Source organism: Hyperoodon ampullatus (genome assembly GCF_949752795.1).
Source record: "Hyperoodon ampullatus genome assembly, chromosome: 14".
NCBI lineage: Eukaryota > Metazoa > Chordata > Mammalia > Artiodactyla > Ziphiidae > Hyperoodon > Hyperoodon ampullatus.
The window spans coordinates 30,962,520-30,976,024 of NC_136927.1; the positions used below are offsets into that span (position 1 = coordinate 30,962,520).

Here is a 13,505-nt window from a genome sequence, read left to right on the forward strand (position 1 = left end):
TTAAAAACTTAACTACAGCGTATTTACAATATTGTGTTAGTTTCAGGTATACAGCTTCAGATTCTTTTCCATTATAGGTTATTACAAGATACTGAATACAGTTCCCTGTGCTACACAGTAAATCCTTGTTGTTCAATGCAGGAGTTCTTCTTTAATGTGGTTAATGACAATGAAATGCTTAGGGGGAAGTATATCAATATCAGCAACTTACTTTGAAATGCACCAAAAATTAAGAAGGATGGAGAACTATGCGATAAAGTAGAGCAAGATATGAATGAAAAAAACCTAGGTGATGGGTACGTGGGTGTTCACTATAAAATTGTTTTAATTTTTCAGTGTCTGAAAAGTGTAATAATAAAATGTAGGTGGTGGGAAGAGAATTTCTAGATCAGGGATCAGTCTTTGGGCCAAATTTGGCCCACTGCCTGATTTTGTAAATAAAGTTTTATTGGAACACGACCACGCCCATTTATGTACATATTGTCTATCGCTGCTCTTTTGTTACAATGGTAGTAGTTGCAACAGAGAGGGTATTGGGTGTAAAGGCTAAAATGTTTATTATCTGGCCCTTTACAGTAAAAGTTTGCAGACCTCTGTTCTAGATTAAGAAACTAAAGAGATTTCAGATTAAGAAACTGAATTTCTAGATTAAGAAACTGAATACCCTGGATGATCCTGAACTGCATTCTGGATTTAAAACAAACAAAACAAAACCGCTCGGAAGAACATTATTGTAAAAGAATGACTGTGACAACTGGGAAATTTTATGATGAACTATATATTCGATAATGGTATTATGTCACATGTTAAATTCCCTGAATTTTGTAATTCTGTTGTGTTATACAAGAAAATACCCTTGTTATAGGAAATACTTACTGCAGTATTTAGGAGTAAAGAGATGCCTCCAGAAACAACTCAATATTAACTCACAATAATACAGAAAATACGTGTACGAATATACAAATGTATATAACATATGTAAGTATAAATAGAAGGATGTGGTAAGATATTAACACTTGGTGATATAAGATAAATACCAGGGATGTATGTACAACAGGATGACTACAGTTAACCCTGCTGGACGGTATATTTGAAAGTGGTTAAGAGAAGAGAAAGGTACAAATGAACCAATTTACAAAACAGAAACAGAGTCACAGATGCAGAAAACAAACTTATGATTACCAAGGAGGAAAGGGGGGAGGGATAAATTGGGAGATTGGGATGGATATATACACATATATAGAATAGATAACTAATAAGGACCTACTGTAGAGCACAGGAAACTCTACTCACTGCTCTGTAATGACCTACATGGGAACAGAATCTAAAAAGAGTGGATATATGTATACGTACAACTGATTCACTTTGCTGTACAGCCGAAAGTAACACAGCACTGTAAATCAATTATACTCCAGTAAAAATTAATTTTAAAAAAAAAGAGAAGATTCTAAGAGTTCTCATCACAAGGAAATAATTTTTTTCCTTTTCTTTTCTTTTTCTGTATCTCTATGAGACGATGGATGTTAACTAAACTTACTGTAGTTATTTCACAATAGATGTAAGTCAGATCAGTATGCTGTACATGTTAAAGTTATACAGTACTGTATGTCAATTACGTCTCAATAAAACTGGGGAAAAAACCGATTGGTAAATGTCCACTGTCCTACAATAACTTTTCCATAGGTTGGAAATTATTCAAAATAAAGATTAGGGGAAAACTAAGAGGTTCCCCGAATGATGGTGCAGTGAAATATGGGGAGCACTGAGATTCTGTGTGATGTGCGGGTACAGGGCCTGGCACACAGTAGGTGCTCTATAAACAAAGGCAGCCTGGCCCAGGGCAGGGAGGACTTTTAACAAAACTGGGTGGCTGGTGGGATAATGAAGTGACCAGTTGGTGATTGTAATCACTCACTCATTTACACATCCTGTCATTCATTCATTCTTTCTTTCTTTCATTCATTCACTACGCGCACCTACTATGTACTGGGCCCTGTGCCAGGTGCTGGGCACACCCTCCAGGATCTCCTGATTTGGGGAAGAGGGGCAGACAGAAATAAACAATGGCAGCTGCACGGAGGGAGGGGGAATCATGGGTCTCATGGGTCCTCCTGTCTTCCCCCAGGACCTCCAGATGCTACACACAGGGCAGATGCGTGAGTGCAGGAGATGCTGGGGGTTCCAGGTAAAAATGGGATTTGTGGACACAGGGCATGAAGACATGCAAAGACCTGTGGGAAGGCAGACGGGACACCTGGGAGGTGATGCTGGCTCAGCTCAAAGGCCGTGTCATCTGATCCAGCGACCGGGAGCGTGCCAGGCAGGGTGAGGCGGCGCCAGGCACCAGGCGGGCAAAGCCTCCCCTGGCTCCTAAGGGTCTCGTGGGCCCGGCTGGGGGCCGCAGGGGCTAGCCCAGGAATGTAAACCTGGGCCTGTTTGGGAAAGCTGGAGCCAGGGGTTTCCGAGAGTCGCCCACGGGGGCCTGTGCAGCCGGCAGACAGATGTGGATGTGTTAACACTCTCCACACCCGCCTCGGGCAGGGCATCTGGAACCAGTTAGGAGCTCAGGAGAGGCGGGGACACAGTTACCTTGGCTGAGGCTGAGGCTCTGCTGGGGCAGCAGTCTAGGAGGATGGGGAGGTGATGCCGGCCTGAGAGCCGCAGCTCTTTGCTGGAAAGAAAGAGGATGTGAGAGGCCTGGCTTGAGGGCACCCTGTCCAGGGCCTCCAGGGCCGGGTCAGGACCAAGCCAACCTCCCCAGCAGAGGGGTGGAGACTCAGGAACACAGCAGCAGAAGAGCCGATAAAGGGCTATTCACACGCCCCAAGGCCTGAGGGCCATGGGTTGTAATGGTCGGGGCTGCACCCTGCCCCAGGCGACCTGAGTTTGAATCCCAGCTTGGCCTCTGCTTGGTCCTGGGCAGGGACATTGGGCAAGTCCCTCAGTTTCCCCTTCAGCACAGGGGCTGGGTGGTACCGGAAGGCACGTCTTCTGGAGGCCCACCGATGGGCCCCCTCGGGCTTGGCCAGCGGAGCCTCAGCAGAGTGGACTGTGGGATTTAAACCCAGGCTGTCTCCCAGCAGCCCTGTGCACACAGCACCCCTTCCTTGCCTCTTCAGGCTGGGGTGTTCATGGCTCCCCATTGCTGCCAGCCCTGGGGGCTGCCCTGGCCTGGTGGTGCCTCTACACCAGGGTGTCTCAACCTCAGCACAGCTGACACCTTGGGCCACACGATTCACTGTCGTGGGCTGACCTGTGCGTTATAGGAGTCTGGCAGCACCTCTGCCCCCCGCCCACTAGGAGCCAGTAGCATCCCATGCTGAGTCGTAACAACCAGACATTTCCCCAGACATTGCCAGACAGTCCTGGGTGGGCACACTCTCCCCCAGGTGAGAACCAGTGGCCACCTGACTTCATCTGACTGTAAGACCCCCAACCTCAGCACCCAGTAGGTCCCTGGATTGAAGAGCCATAATAGTTACTAATATGTACTCGAGGCCTGGGATGCATTTAGTTTGTGAGACCAAGAACTCCTCATCCATGGCCTGCCCCCAGAGGTCAAAGATATTTTATCAGCTGTGTGACCTTGGGTAAGTCACTTGGCCTCTCTGAGCCTCCCTTGTCACACCTGCGCAGTGGGGCTGTAGGTCAGGAGTGCTCAGCTGTGGTCTCCCTCACTCATTCCTCTCCTCTCAGGGCCCCCAGAATGTAGAGAACCCCTCACCTGAGCGCCCGGTTCTGGCCACGGACGTTGAAGACCAGGCAGGCTTGAGAATCACAGGTCAGCTGCAGGGAAGAACTCATCTCCTCCTCTGCCCAGAGCTCCCAGAACATGAGCTGAAGAGGGGTGGGGGGGGCAGGCTGTGAGGTGTGGGGAGGGGAGGGGCCTGAGGACCCTCACAGGCCAGGCCATGCTCCACAGCCCCAGCATGTCCCTGTCCCCCCAGCCCGGCGTGGCAGACGCCCATCAGGCCCGGCCCCATCTAACAACCTCTTGGACGGTGAGGACCCTTGGGCAGGGCCTGGACCGGCTCCCTCACTGCAGCCCAGGTTGCCTACTGTGGGCCCCCAGTGCAGACCTGCGCCCCTGACGTTGGCAAAGAATGACCTCCCCACGGGTCTCCCATCACCTGGTCCCGAGGCCAGGAAAAGGGGATTGAGATGACGTCAGGGGAGAAGGGAGCTCGGGCTGCTCCGTTGTGGGTTACAGTGACGCAGACCCTCTGCATCAAGAGTGACATTCTGGCCCTCCAGGACTCCTCCCATGGCAGAGGGGAGTGAGGGGCAGGGGGATTGCTGGATAATCCAAAACAGGAGGTTGGAAAAGAGGCTTTGACGCATGCGCTCTGTGACTCGTGGGGGAGTGGGAGGGCCCCGCCAAGCAAGGTGAGTTCACACCAAACGACAGTGGCTGGGACACTGCCCCATGCAGTGGGGCCACAGCACATTTCCTTTCTCAGAGCTTGTTGGTGGGGAGCATCTCAGGGAAGGGCCCCGTACCAAGCCTGAGTCCCTATTTTGATGTCTACTTGTTATGTGACCTTGGGCAGGTCACCTAGGCGCTCATGTGTGACCCAGAGATGATGATGATGATTACAGTTACCACCATCATCACCACCACCAGACCAGCAAAAGCTTCTAAAGCATCTGCTGCAGCAACACACCGTCCCAGGTGCATTACTGGTATTCCTCGCTCCATCCTCATAACCCCCACATTATCCATACAATTATTATCCCCATTTCACAGATGAGGAGATGGAGGGCACAGAGAGGCTAAGGAATTTGCCCAAGGCCACACAGCCAGCAAATGGCAGAGCTGGGACTGACCTCCGGAGACGGCATTCCGTAACAAGTGTGTCGCTCTGAATCTCGCTGGGGTGTCAGGAGATGAGTCAATGCATATAAAACCCATAGAATGGTGCCGAGCACGCAGTAGGCACTCTACAAATGGAAGCTGAGCTTTGATTTTGAATAAAAAGTGGAAGGGCGGAAAGGACACAGCATCAGGAACTGGAACACAGAGATGCAGGGGGCCAGTCCGCACCAGCCCCCCAGCTGGGAATAGAGGTCACTCAGTAGACACTGGTTACAATGATTACTATTATTAATAAAGCCTTTACAAACTGTAAAGTGCTGGAGGGACACAAGGCAAGAGCATCTGGGTCAGTCGTGCACACAGTGGTCCTCTGCTCCCGGGAACAGGATGGGAGCCGACAGAATTAGGAGGCAGCCTGCCCCTGCCCAGGCTGGGCCCCCACTCCTCACCTGGCTGGCAAAGGGCAGGCCCAGCCTCCGGAGAGCAGGCGCCGTGTGGCTGACGTTCACCACCAGCTCCAGGGGGCCGTTCATCGGCCAGGCCACCAGGGCTGCCACGTCCATGCTGATCCCACCATCCCCACCTCGGAGGACCACGTGGGCCTGGGTCTGGGTCTCTAAAGGCAGAGAATGGCAAAGGCTGCTAGGGACTGGGGTTCACCTCCCTTCCTGAGGATACCAGTGGGATTGACCCTGGGCAAGTCTTTCACCTCTCTGAGTCCCAGTGACATCATCTGTCACGAGGCGTCCCCCAATCTAGGCCTGGCCAGTTCCTTCTCTCACTGGAGTCGCTGCTGATAGGACAACTCCTCCGAGGAGCCTCCCAGGATTGCCCATCTAAAGTCCCTCCCGGCGCTTCCTGCTCCCTCCCCTGCCAGAAGGTCAGCTCCAGGGTGGGAGGGCCTTTAGTCTGTTTCATTCCCTGCTATAACCCCAGCACTTAGCACAGCCCCAGCCAGACACATCATAGGTGTCCGGTACTTGTTGAGGGAATGAACAAACCAATGATGCTTCTCTTCAGGGTTCATCAAATATCAAATCAATATCAAATAATACTGACCTGCAGCTTGCCTGGCCCAGGCTGGAGGGTCTGTGTCCCCTCCCACCCCACAGGGGCATCTCTTCCAGTCCCCTGCCTCCCGCTGGGCTGCCCCTCATCTTCGCAGCAGGTAAAAACTCTCCAGAAAAGGAGAGTCCAGGATCTGGCCCAGCCCCACCACCTGCCACTTGGGCCTAGCAGGGTGGGTGGCCCTCTCTGGCAGACACAGACAAGCCCGGCAGCTCTGAGCCTCAATCTCCTCACCTATAAAGTGGGCACAGCCCGCCCACCTCGAGGGACGTTGCCAAGATCAACTGAGATACCACATCTGCGAACACCTGTGCGTGGGGCACATAGTAGGTCTCAGGAAGGGGTCATTTCCTTCCTTCATTATGCAATGTTCAACCACGTGCACCTACTATGTGTGTGGGGGGGCATGAGGGACTAGGGGACACACAGTGAAGGGGACCAAGTCCTCTTGCCCGGGGAGGTTCCAGATTGTGGAAACTCACCAAGAATGTTGATGCCAGGCAGAAAACGCCCCCCGAGGGACTGGGACGGTAGTGGGTGGGGGGTGAGAGGTCACCCTGGCTGGAGGCCAGCACACCAGGCCTCCTGGGCCCAGGGAACTGGAGTGTGGAAATTATCCCTGGGACGACTGTCCCATTACTTTCCCCCCACCCCTACAAACCCTTCCTCAGAGCAATCTGTGAGGTCAGTGCACATTGAGACAGTCCCCTGTCTGATCCAGGCCCCCGCTCACCCCACAGGATGCTGAGAGCCGAGGATGGAAGAGTTTGAGACCAGAAGAAGATGACCCAAGGGACTCGGGGACACACAGGGATCCTGATCTCTGCAATCTACACAGGGGTCAGAGGGCGGCTCTGGAGTCATACTGCCTGGATTCATCATTAACCAGCTGTGTAGCCTGGAACAAGTGACTCAACCTCTCCGTACTCTGTTCCTCCCCTGCAGAATGGGGATGGTGTTACTAACCCCTCTCTCATATGTTCACACGGTCACTCAACAGATGATTAATTGAACACCTACTATCTGTCACTCTGCAAACAAAGATCATCCCTGTCCTTGTGGAGTGTACATTCTAGTGTGGGGTGAGTGGAAGACAGGCAATGAGAAATAAAGATATTTAAAAAGTAAGTTACACAGTATGTTAGAATGACAAAGCCAGGGAGAGGGATGGGGAGAGCTGGAGAGAGGTGGGGTGCAAATAAATAGGGGGAGCAGGCAAGGCTTCACTGAGGAGACAACATTTGAGAAATACCCAAAGGAGGTGAGAGTGACTGTAGGGAAGAGCATTCCAAGCCGAGGGAACAGCCTGTACAAAGGTCCCGAGGCAGGAGCAAGCCTCATGCGTTGGAGGAATAGCAAGGAGTGGAATGAGCAGGGGCCAGGAGAGAGGTCACAGAGGTTAGAGTGTGGATCCTGAGGGCCCAAAGGCCCCACTAGGGGCTTCCACTTTCCCTTGGTGTGCATGGGATGGTTGAGCAGATTCCCTTAGCTCCTGTGTATTGAGGACTTGCCTGGTATGTATGCAGTAAGCACTCAATCAATGGTGGCTCTTATCACTGTCATCTTCCCTTCCTCCTCCAATATGGATTAAACTGTTTTCCCCTAAACATTATGTTGAAGTCCTAAGTCCCTGACCTGTGAGCGTGACCTTACTTGGAAATAGGGTCTTTGAAGAGGTGATCAAGCCAATATGAGGTGCTAGATTAGGATGGGCCCTAATCCGATGACCGGCATCCTCATAAAGAGAGGAGGCAGAGACACAGGGGCAGAGATTGCAGTGATGCAGCCACAAGCCCAGGAACACCTGGGGCCACCAGGAGCTAGAAGAGGCAAGGAAGGATTTTCCCCTGAAGACTTTGGAAGGAGCATGGCCCTGCCAACACCTGATTTCTGACTTCCGGCCTCCAGAACTGCGGGAGAATAAACTTCTGTTGTTTTAAGCCACCCAGTTTATGGTACTTTGCTTTGGCAGCCCTGGGAAGTGAACAGACGCTCCCTTAGGAGTGAGGCTCCAAGGCCAAGGGTGTCCTGGTTAGTCCTGGAGCTCAGGGTCAACTGGGCCTGAGGCTGGCAGGCAGTCCCCCAACATGGGGGAAGCCAGCTCTCACCCATGGGCAGTGGCTGGCTGCCTTACCGCGTGTCTGCAGCTCGGCGCTGATGCGGGCCTCCGCCGGGAACCCCGCCTGCCACAGGGCCTGGCTGTCGTGCTCACTCCAGCCAGAAAGCTCCAGGCGCCCATCGCGGTGACGGCAGCTCACGGAGTAGTTCAGAGACGTGGCCCCTGCCGAGACGCGTCCCGAATTCTCAAAGCCAGAGTCACTGTCATGAACGTCCACGGAGACCTGGAATGACACCCAGGAGATGCTGGACCACCCTGCACAGACAGCGTCTGCCCAGCCCAGCTGGCACCAGCTCCCACAAACCCTGGGGTTTTGTACCACCCATGCTGCTGGGATTGGAAGAACCAGGACCCCTTCAAGGAAGCAGGTTGGAGGAACAACTGGGTCACACGTGGCCAACTACACATGTGCTGTTGTGCTGGTGGCGCGGGGCTCTGCCTGCTGAGGAGTGACTGCTAACAGGTACGGGGTTCACATCTGGGGGGGTGAAAACGTTCTGAATTAGACAGCAGTCGCACAAATTTATGAATGTACTAAATGCCCCTAAATTGTACACTTTAAAATAGTCCAAATGGTCAATACATATTTTGCCACAATAAAAAAGTTAACAAAAATTTTTTTTTCATTTTTTCAAAAAGTTAAAAATACACACCTTGGCCCTCAAAGGCCTTTGAGTTCGCAACCTCTCCACCATATGTACATAAGTTAATCACTTAAGCCACGACAGCACAGCAGCCATCACTGGCCGAACACGCAGTGCGTGGCAACAGGTGGCGAGGCCCCTCACTGCTTTATGTCACCCGCTCTATAAAGCGGGAAGTGTCACTCCATCACTCAACGATGCTGACTGAGCACCTACTACATGCTGGGCCCTGTTAAACCTAGGGACGCTGCCATGCACACGACAGACAGAAATGTCTGACCCCGTGGAGCTTAAACACCAGCAGTGGGAGACAGACCAGGACAAGGTCAAAGGCATCACGTGTCAAACAATGGGAAGATGATGGAAAAGAGAAAGCTAGGAAGAGGCTAGGAAGGGTGTGAAATAATAAGATGTAGAATTTCCTGGGTGATAGGAAAGTCTTTTGTGCTAATGAGGTGACTCCTGGGGGGCTCCTGGGTGGAGGCTGGTCAATCCAGGTTGACTTCAAGGGTTTGACTGCACGACTGGAAGGATGGACGAGGTGCCATTTGCTGAGACGGGGAGGGGCAGGTCGGGGGGGTCGGCCTGTCTGGTTTGGAACAGTCAAGTCGGAGGTGCCTGCCAGGCATCTGAGTGGAGATACAGCAGGCAGGTGGGACTACGGGTCTGGGGTTCAGTGGAGGGAGAAATGGGGGACATGGCAGTGCAGAGATGGCACTGGTGTGAGACTGGATGAGCCCATGAAGGGAGTGTGTGTGGAAAACAGGGAAAAAGAGGGCTGAGGACAAACACCAGGTCTGCTGGGGGTGCGGGGATCTCTGGAGGAGGAGAATGTGTAACAGCCCCGGGGGGCATGGCTGGGCAAGAAAAATGAGTATTAGCATCCCCAATTTCCAGATGAGGAGACTGAGGCTCAGAGGGAGGTCTGAACCTTGTTCTACCATCCCCTTGTCTCCGAGGTATTTCCAAAAAGTTTTGTTGAATGAATGAATGATTTCCACTATCACTGGTACTTGCCAAGGCTGACCTGCAGGCCCAGCTTGTCCTCCACCCACAGCGTCTGCAGTGTGGGAATGTTGTGCTGCAACGTGAAGTCTAGGGAGATGTGCTCCGGCCACCTAGTGAAGGTCAGCTCCTCAGACACCTGTCAGGGTGGATGACCGTGGGACTGGGGCCATTGGGCTGGGCCATCCCCACAGCCCCCAGCCCCCCAAGGTCCCTCCAGCAGAGCCCCCACCTGTCTGCCATCCACTCCAACCCGCAGGGTGTGTCTGTAGCTGGGCCCGAGCCTCTCGGTGGTCAGGTCCAGCAGGACCTGGGCTGGGAGGGCCAAGGGCTGAAGCAGGTTATGTGTGATCAGCAAGTTCACCTCCTGCTGGGTCTACAATAGAGAAAGAGAAACCAAGACTCGTGTGAGATATCATGAAGAGATATTTGTACACCCGTGTTCACAGCAGCACTCGTAACAATAGCCAAAGGGTGGAAGCAACCCAAGTGTCCACTGATGAATAAATGGATCAACAAAATGTGGTCCATCCACCCAATGCAATGCTATTCAGTCTTAAAAGGGAAGGAAATTAACAGAGCTCGGGGGAGGGGAAAATGAGGAGTTATTGTTTAGTGGGTATAGAGTTTCAGTTTTGCAAGATGAAAAGAGTTCTGGAGATGGATGGTGGTGATGTTTGCACAAAAATGTGAACATACTTAATACCGCTGAACTGTGTACTAAAAAGCGGTTAAGATGGTAAATTCTGTTATGCACATTATACCACAATAAAAATATTTTTAAAATAAAATAAAATCATGTATGTGATTAATTAATAAAATAATATACAATAAGAAACTGGACACTGTCCAAGTGTTAATGGATAGGATAGATAGATGAATTGTGATAGAGGCACACCATGGAATACTATACCGCAGTGAAAAAGGATAACCAACACAGCATGGGTGAATCTCACAAACATAATGTCGAACAAAACAAGGCAGATGCAAAAGGGAGCACGCTGTGTGCTTCCATGAACATGACATTAAAGAAATCGTATGAGTGGTGGTTCCTGGGGAGTTAGGAAGGGGAAAGGGCAGCTGAGGGACTTTTCCTTGGAAGCCTCATTCCTCTACTCATGGACCTTGATGCTCTCACCTGCCAGGGTCCTCTTTGGAGCTCAGCGGGTATCCAAATGCTTCTCCTCGGGCCTCGGGAGCACATGGCCTCAGCACCCCTTCCCAGGCCACCCTGGGTACCCCACCCATCCACACCCTCACCTCGGTGGTATTGAGGACCAGCAGCCCCCGTAGTGTGTTGGCATCCACGGTGACCAGCACCTGGGCGTCCACGGCCATGGAGTTCACCATGATGTAGCCGGAGCCATCCACTCGACCCGGGACCCCCAGGGCCTGGAGGGGTTTAAGGAGATGGAAGCAGGGCTTCTTAACTAGGGTGGGGTCCCAAGTGGGCATCAGGGGTCTTATAATCCCCCTTGAACTGACCACAAAATGGGGCATGTGCCCACGAGAGTCTCTACAGGAGAGGGTTTGTGACTTTGATCAGGTTCCCAGAGCGCCCAAGGTCCCCACATCGGTAGCCCTGCACTGTTCAATGAGCTTTCCCCACCCCCTTCCACCTCCCCAAACTACGAGGATCGCATCTTTATACCCAAGAGAATCACATCCTGTGAAACCAACTGGCCAAGAGTCTTCCAACCACTGGCAGCTGCGAATGTGCATCTCCCCACCTCTCCTCCCCGATCCCCTCTTCCTTCCCAGGCGCACAGAACTCAAACACCTGCTCCCAAGAGGCAGACGGGAGCCTGTCCAGGAAGCAGGCTGCAAGGCTGGCCCACGCGGGCATCTCTCTCGGCTGCTCCCGCAAGCACATCCCAGAGCACATCGGCAGTGTGGTTTCATCTAATCCTGAGAGTGGAGGAGGCCTTTGCACCCCGTTTATGATGATGAAACTGAAGCCCAGGGAGGAACAGTGATTTGCTCAAGGTCACCAGAGACAAGGGGCAGAATTGCCATTCAGTCTGGCGCTTCCTGGCCTCAAAGGTGGCCTTCCCAGCACCCAGGTCGGCTGCCCAACTCTCTACCTGTCTGACGTTTGACCCTGGTAACCCTTCCCTCCTCTTGGAATCCTTTCCTCCCCAGCCTTCTCCCTTGGGGTTTCTCCTCCTCCTGGCCTATTCTTCTTGGTACCCTTGGCCACTTCCTTCTCATCCCTCCAGCTCTGCAGCCTGAGCCCTTAGTCTCCACCCGCCCCACAGCCATGTCAGCCATTCTGTGGCTTTAAATGTGACCACCTCGAGGTGGAACCCTCCAGTCCAGACCACAGCCGACCTCCCGACTCGAGAGCTGCCCCGAACATCTCCACTTGAGCGTTTAAGAGCCCTGTCAAATTTAACACATCCAAAATAGGCCTGGAGTTGGTGACACCACTTCCCCAACCCTCCTCCTCCATCCACCATTCTCCCCACTCGGGGAACAGCAGCCCCAGACCTCTCATCATGTACGACAAAAGCACAGTCGCCATCCACTCCCCTCTTTTTCTCACACCCACATGCAACTTCTATCCAGTCCCCTGTGATGGATCCTGAAACCAAGTGTGCTCCCACCCCATGGGCTTTTTATAAAACAGGAGTCAGCAAACAATGGCCCATGGGCCACATCCAGCCCACAGGCCACATCCAGCCCACTGCCTGTTGTAAATAAAGCTTTATTGGAACACAGACATGCCCACACAGTGCATATTGTCTATGGCGCTTTGTACTACAATAGCAGCAGTGAGCAGTTACAACAGCGGCACTGAGCAGTTACAACAGCGGCTGAATGGCCTGCAAAGCCAAAGATATTTACTATATGAACTTTTATAGAGATGGTTTGCTGACCCCAGTCCTAGAGAATGCCCTTCCCTCTCCAGCCCTGCCTCAGGGCCTTTGCACTGGCCATACTTAGAATACCCTTTCCCCAGACACAAAACAATGCTACTCCCTCCTCTCCTTCAAGTCTGTGCTCAAACGTCATCCTGTCTTTGGGGCCAATCTTGACCGACTATAAAATTGCAACATCTGCCCCGTTTTTTATGCCCTCCTTTCCCACTTTCTCTCTCCCCTTAGCCCTCACCACTGTGTAATACACTCCACAGTGCAGTGATTTATTCTGGGGGTTGCCAGTCTGCCCCAGGCAGGCATTCATCTCTGCTTTGTTTATGGGTGTATGTCCAGGGCACAGAGGAGATCCTCAGTAAGTATCTGAGGAGTCCATCCCTCCAGGGTTCACCCGATCTCTCTGGTTTTGGCAGTGGTCAAAAAGGAGGCCCCTGTCCTGTCCCCTGGAGACCCTGGTGCCCACCCCTCCCGCTCACCCCTGGCACACCTACCTGCAGGGCCTCGCAGGAGCTCTCGGACAGCACCCGCCATTGCAGCCAGGGGTCCAGCTGCAGCTCGCCGCTGCCCCAAAGCTCACAGGCCCCCGCATGCAGCTCCAGGCCCAGCTGGTGCCCGGCCTCCCACCCAAGCTGGACGGTCAGCGAGGTCTCTGGGGGAATGGAGTGCAGTGAAGGCAGCAGGTGCCTCATCTTCGCTCGAAGTGTGGCCTCGGATGGGTGCAGGGCCACCGCCAAGGTCAGGGAGGCAGTCTGGCCGGCCGCTGCAAGGACCCCTGAAGCTTCTGCTTCCCTACCTGAGGCCTGCAGGGAGCCGCTGAGCTGCATCCCTGCTGGGAGGCCCAGGCCCTGCAGGACCACAGAGAGCGGGGTCGGAAGGTGGTCCCACATCAGGAGTGACCCTGATTCTCCAACTTCTACCCTCTTACCCCTCCAGCCCTGCCTACCAACTTGTGTCCCTCCCCCATTACGGTAACA

The 13,505-nt window shown here is 52.7% G+C and overlaps 1 protein-coding gene across 1 annotated transcript in view; it reads right to left on the reverse strand.

The window, feature by feature from the left end:
* The window catches only part of LOC307063034 (uncharacterized protein), a gene marked incomplete at both ends in the record, with an annotated part of 141,439 nt that overhangs the window by 24,539 nt on the left and 103,395 nt on the right, over positions 1 to 13,505 (reverse strand). Inside the window, 8 exons of the mRNA XM_079719028.1 lie at positions 2,590 to 2,671; positions 3,725 to 3,837; positions 5,266 to 5,432; positions 8,019 to 8,226; positions 9,675 to 9,791; positions 9,885 to 10,028; positions 10,913 to 11,044; positions 13,023 to 13,376. Coding sequence (XP_079575154.1) covers positions 2,590 to 2,671; positions 3,725 to 3,837; positions 5,266 to 5,432; positions 8,019 to 8,226; positions 9,675 to 9,791; positions 9,885 to 10,028; positions 10,913 to 11,044; positions 13,023 to 13,376 — 1,317 coding nt within the window. The remainder of the gene's footprint in view (positions 1 to 2,589; positions 2,672 to 3,724; positions 3,838 to 5,265; positions 5,433 to 8,018; positions 8,227 to 9,674; positions 9,792 to 9,884; positions 10,029 to 10,912; positions 11,045 to 13,022; positions 13,377 to 13,505) is intronic.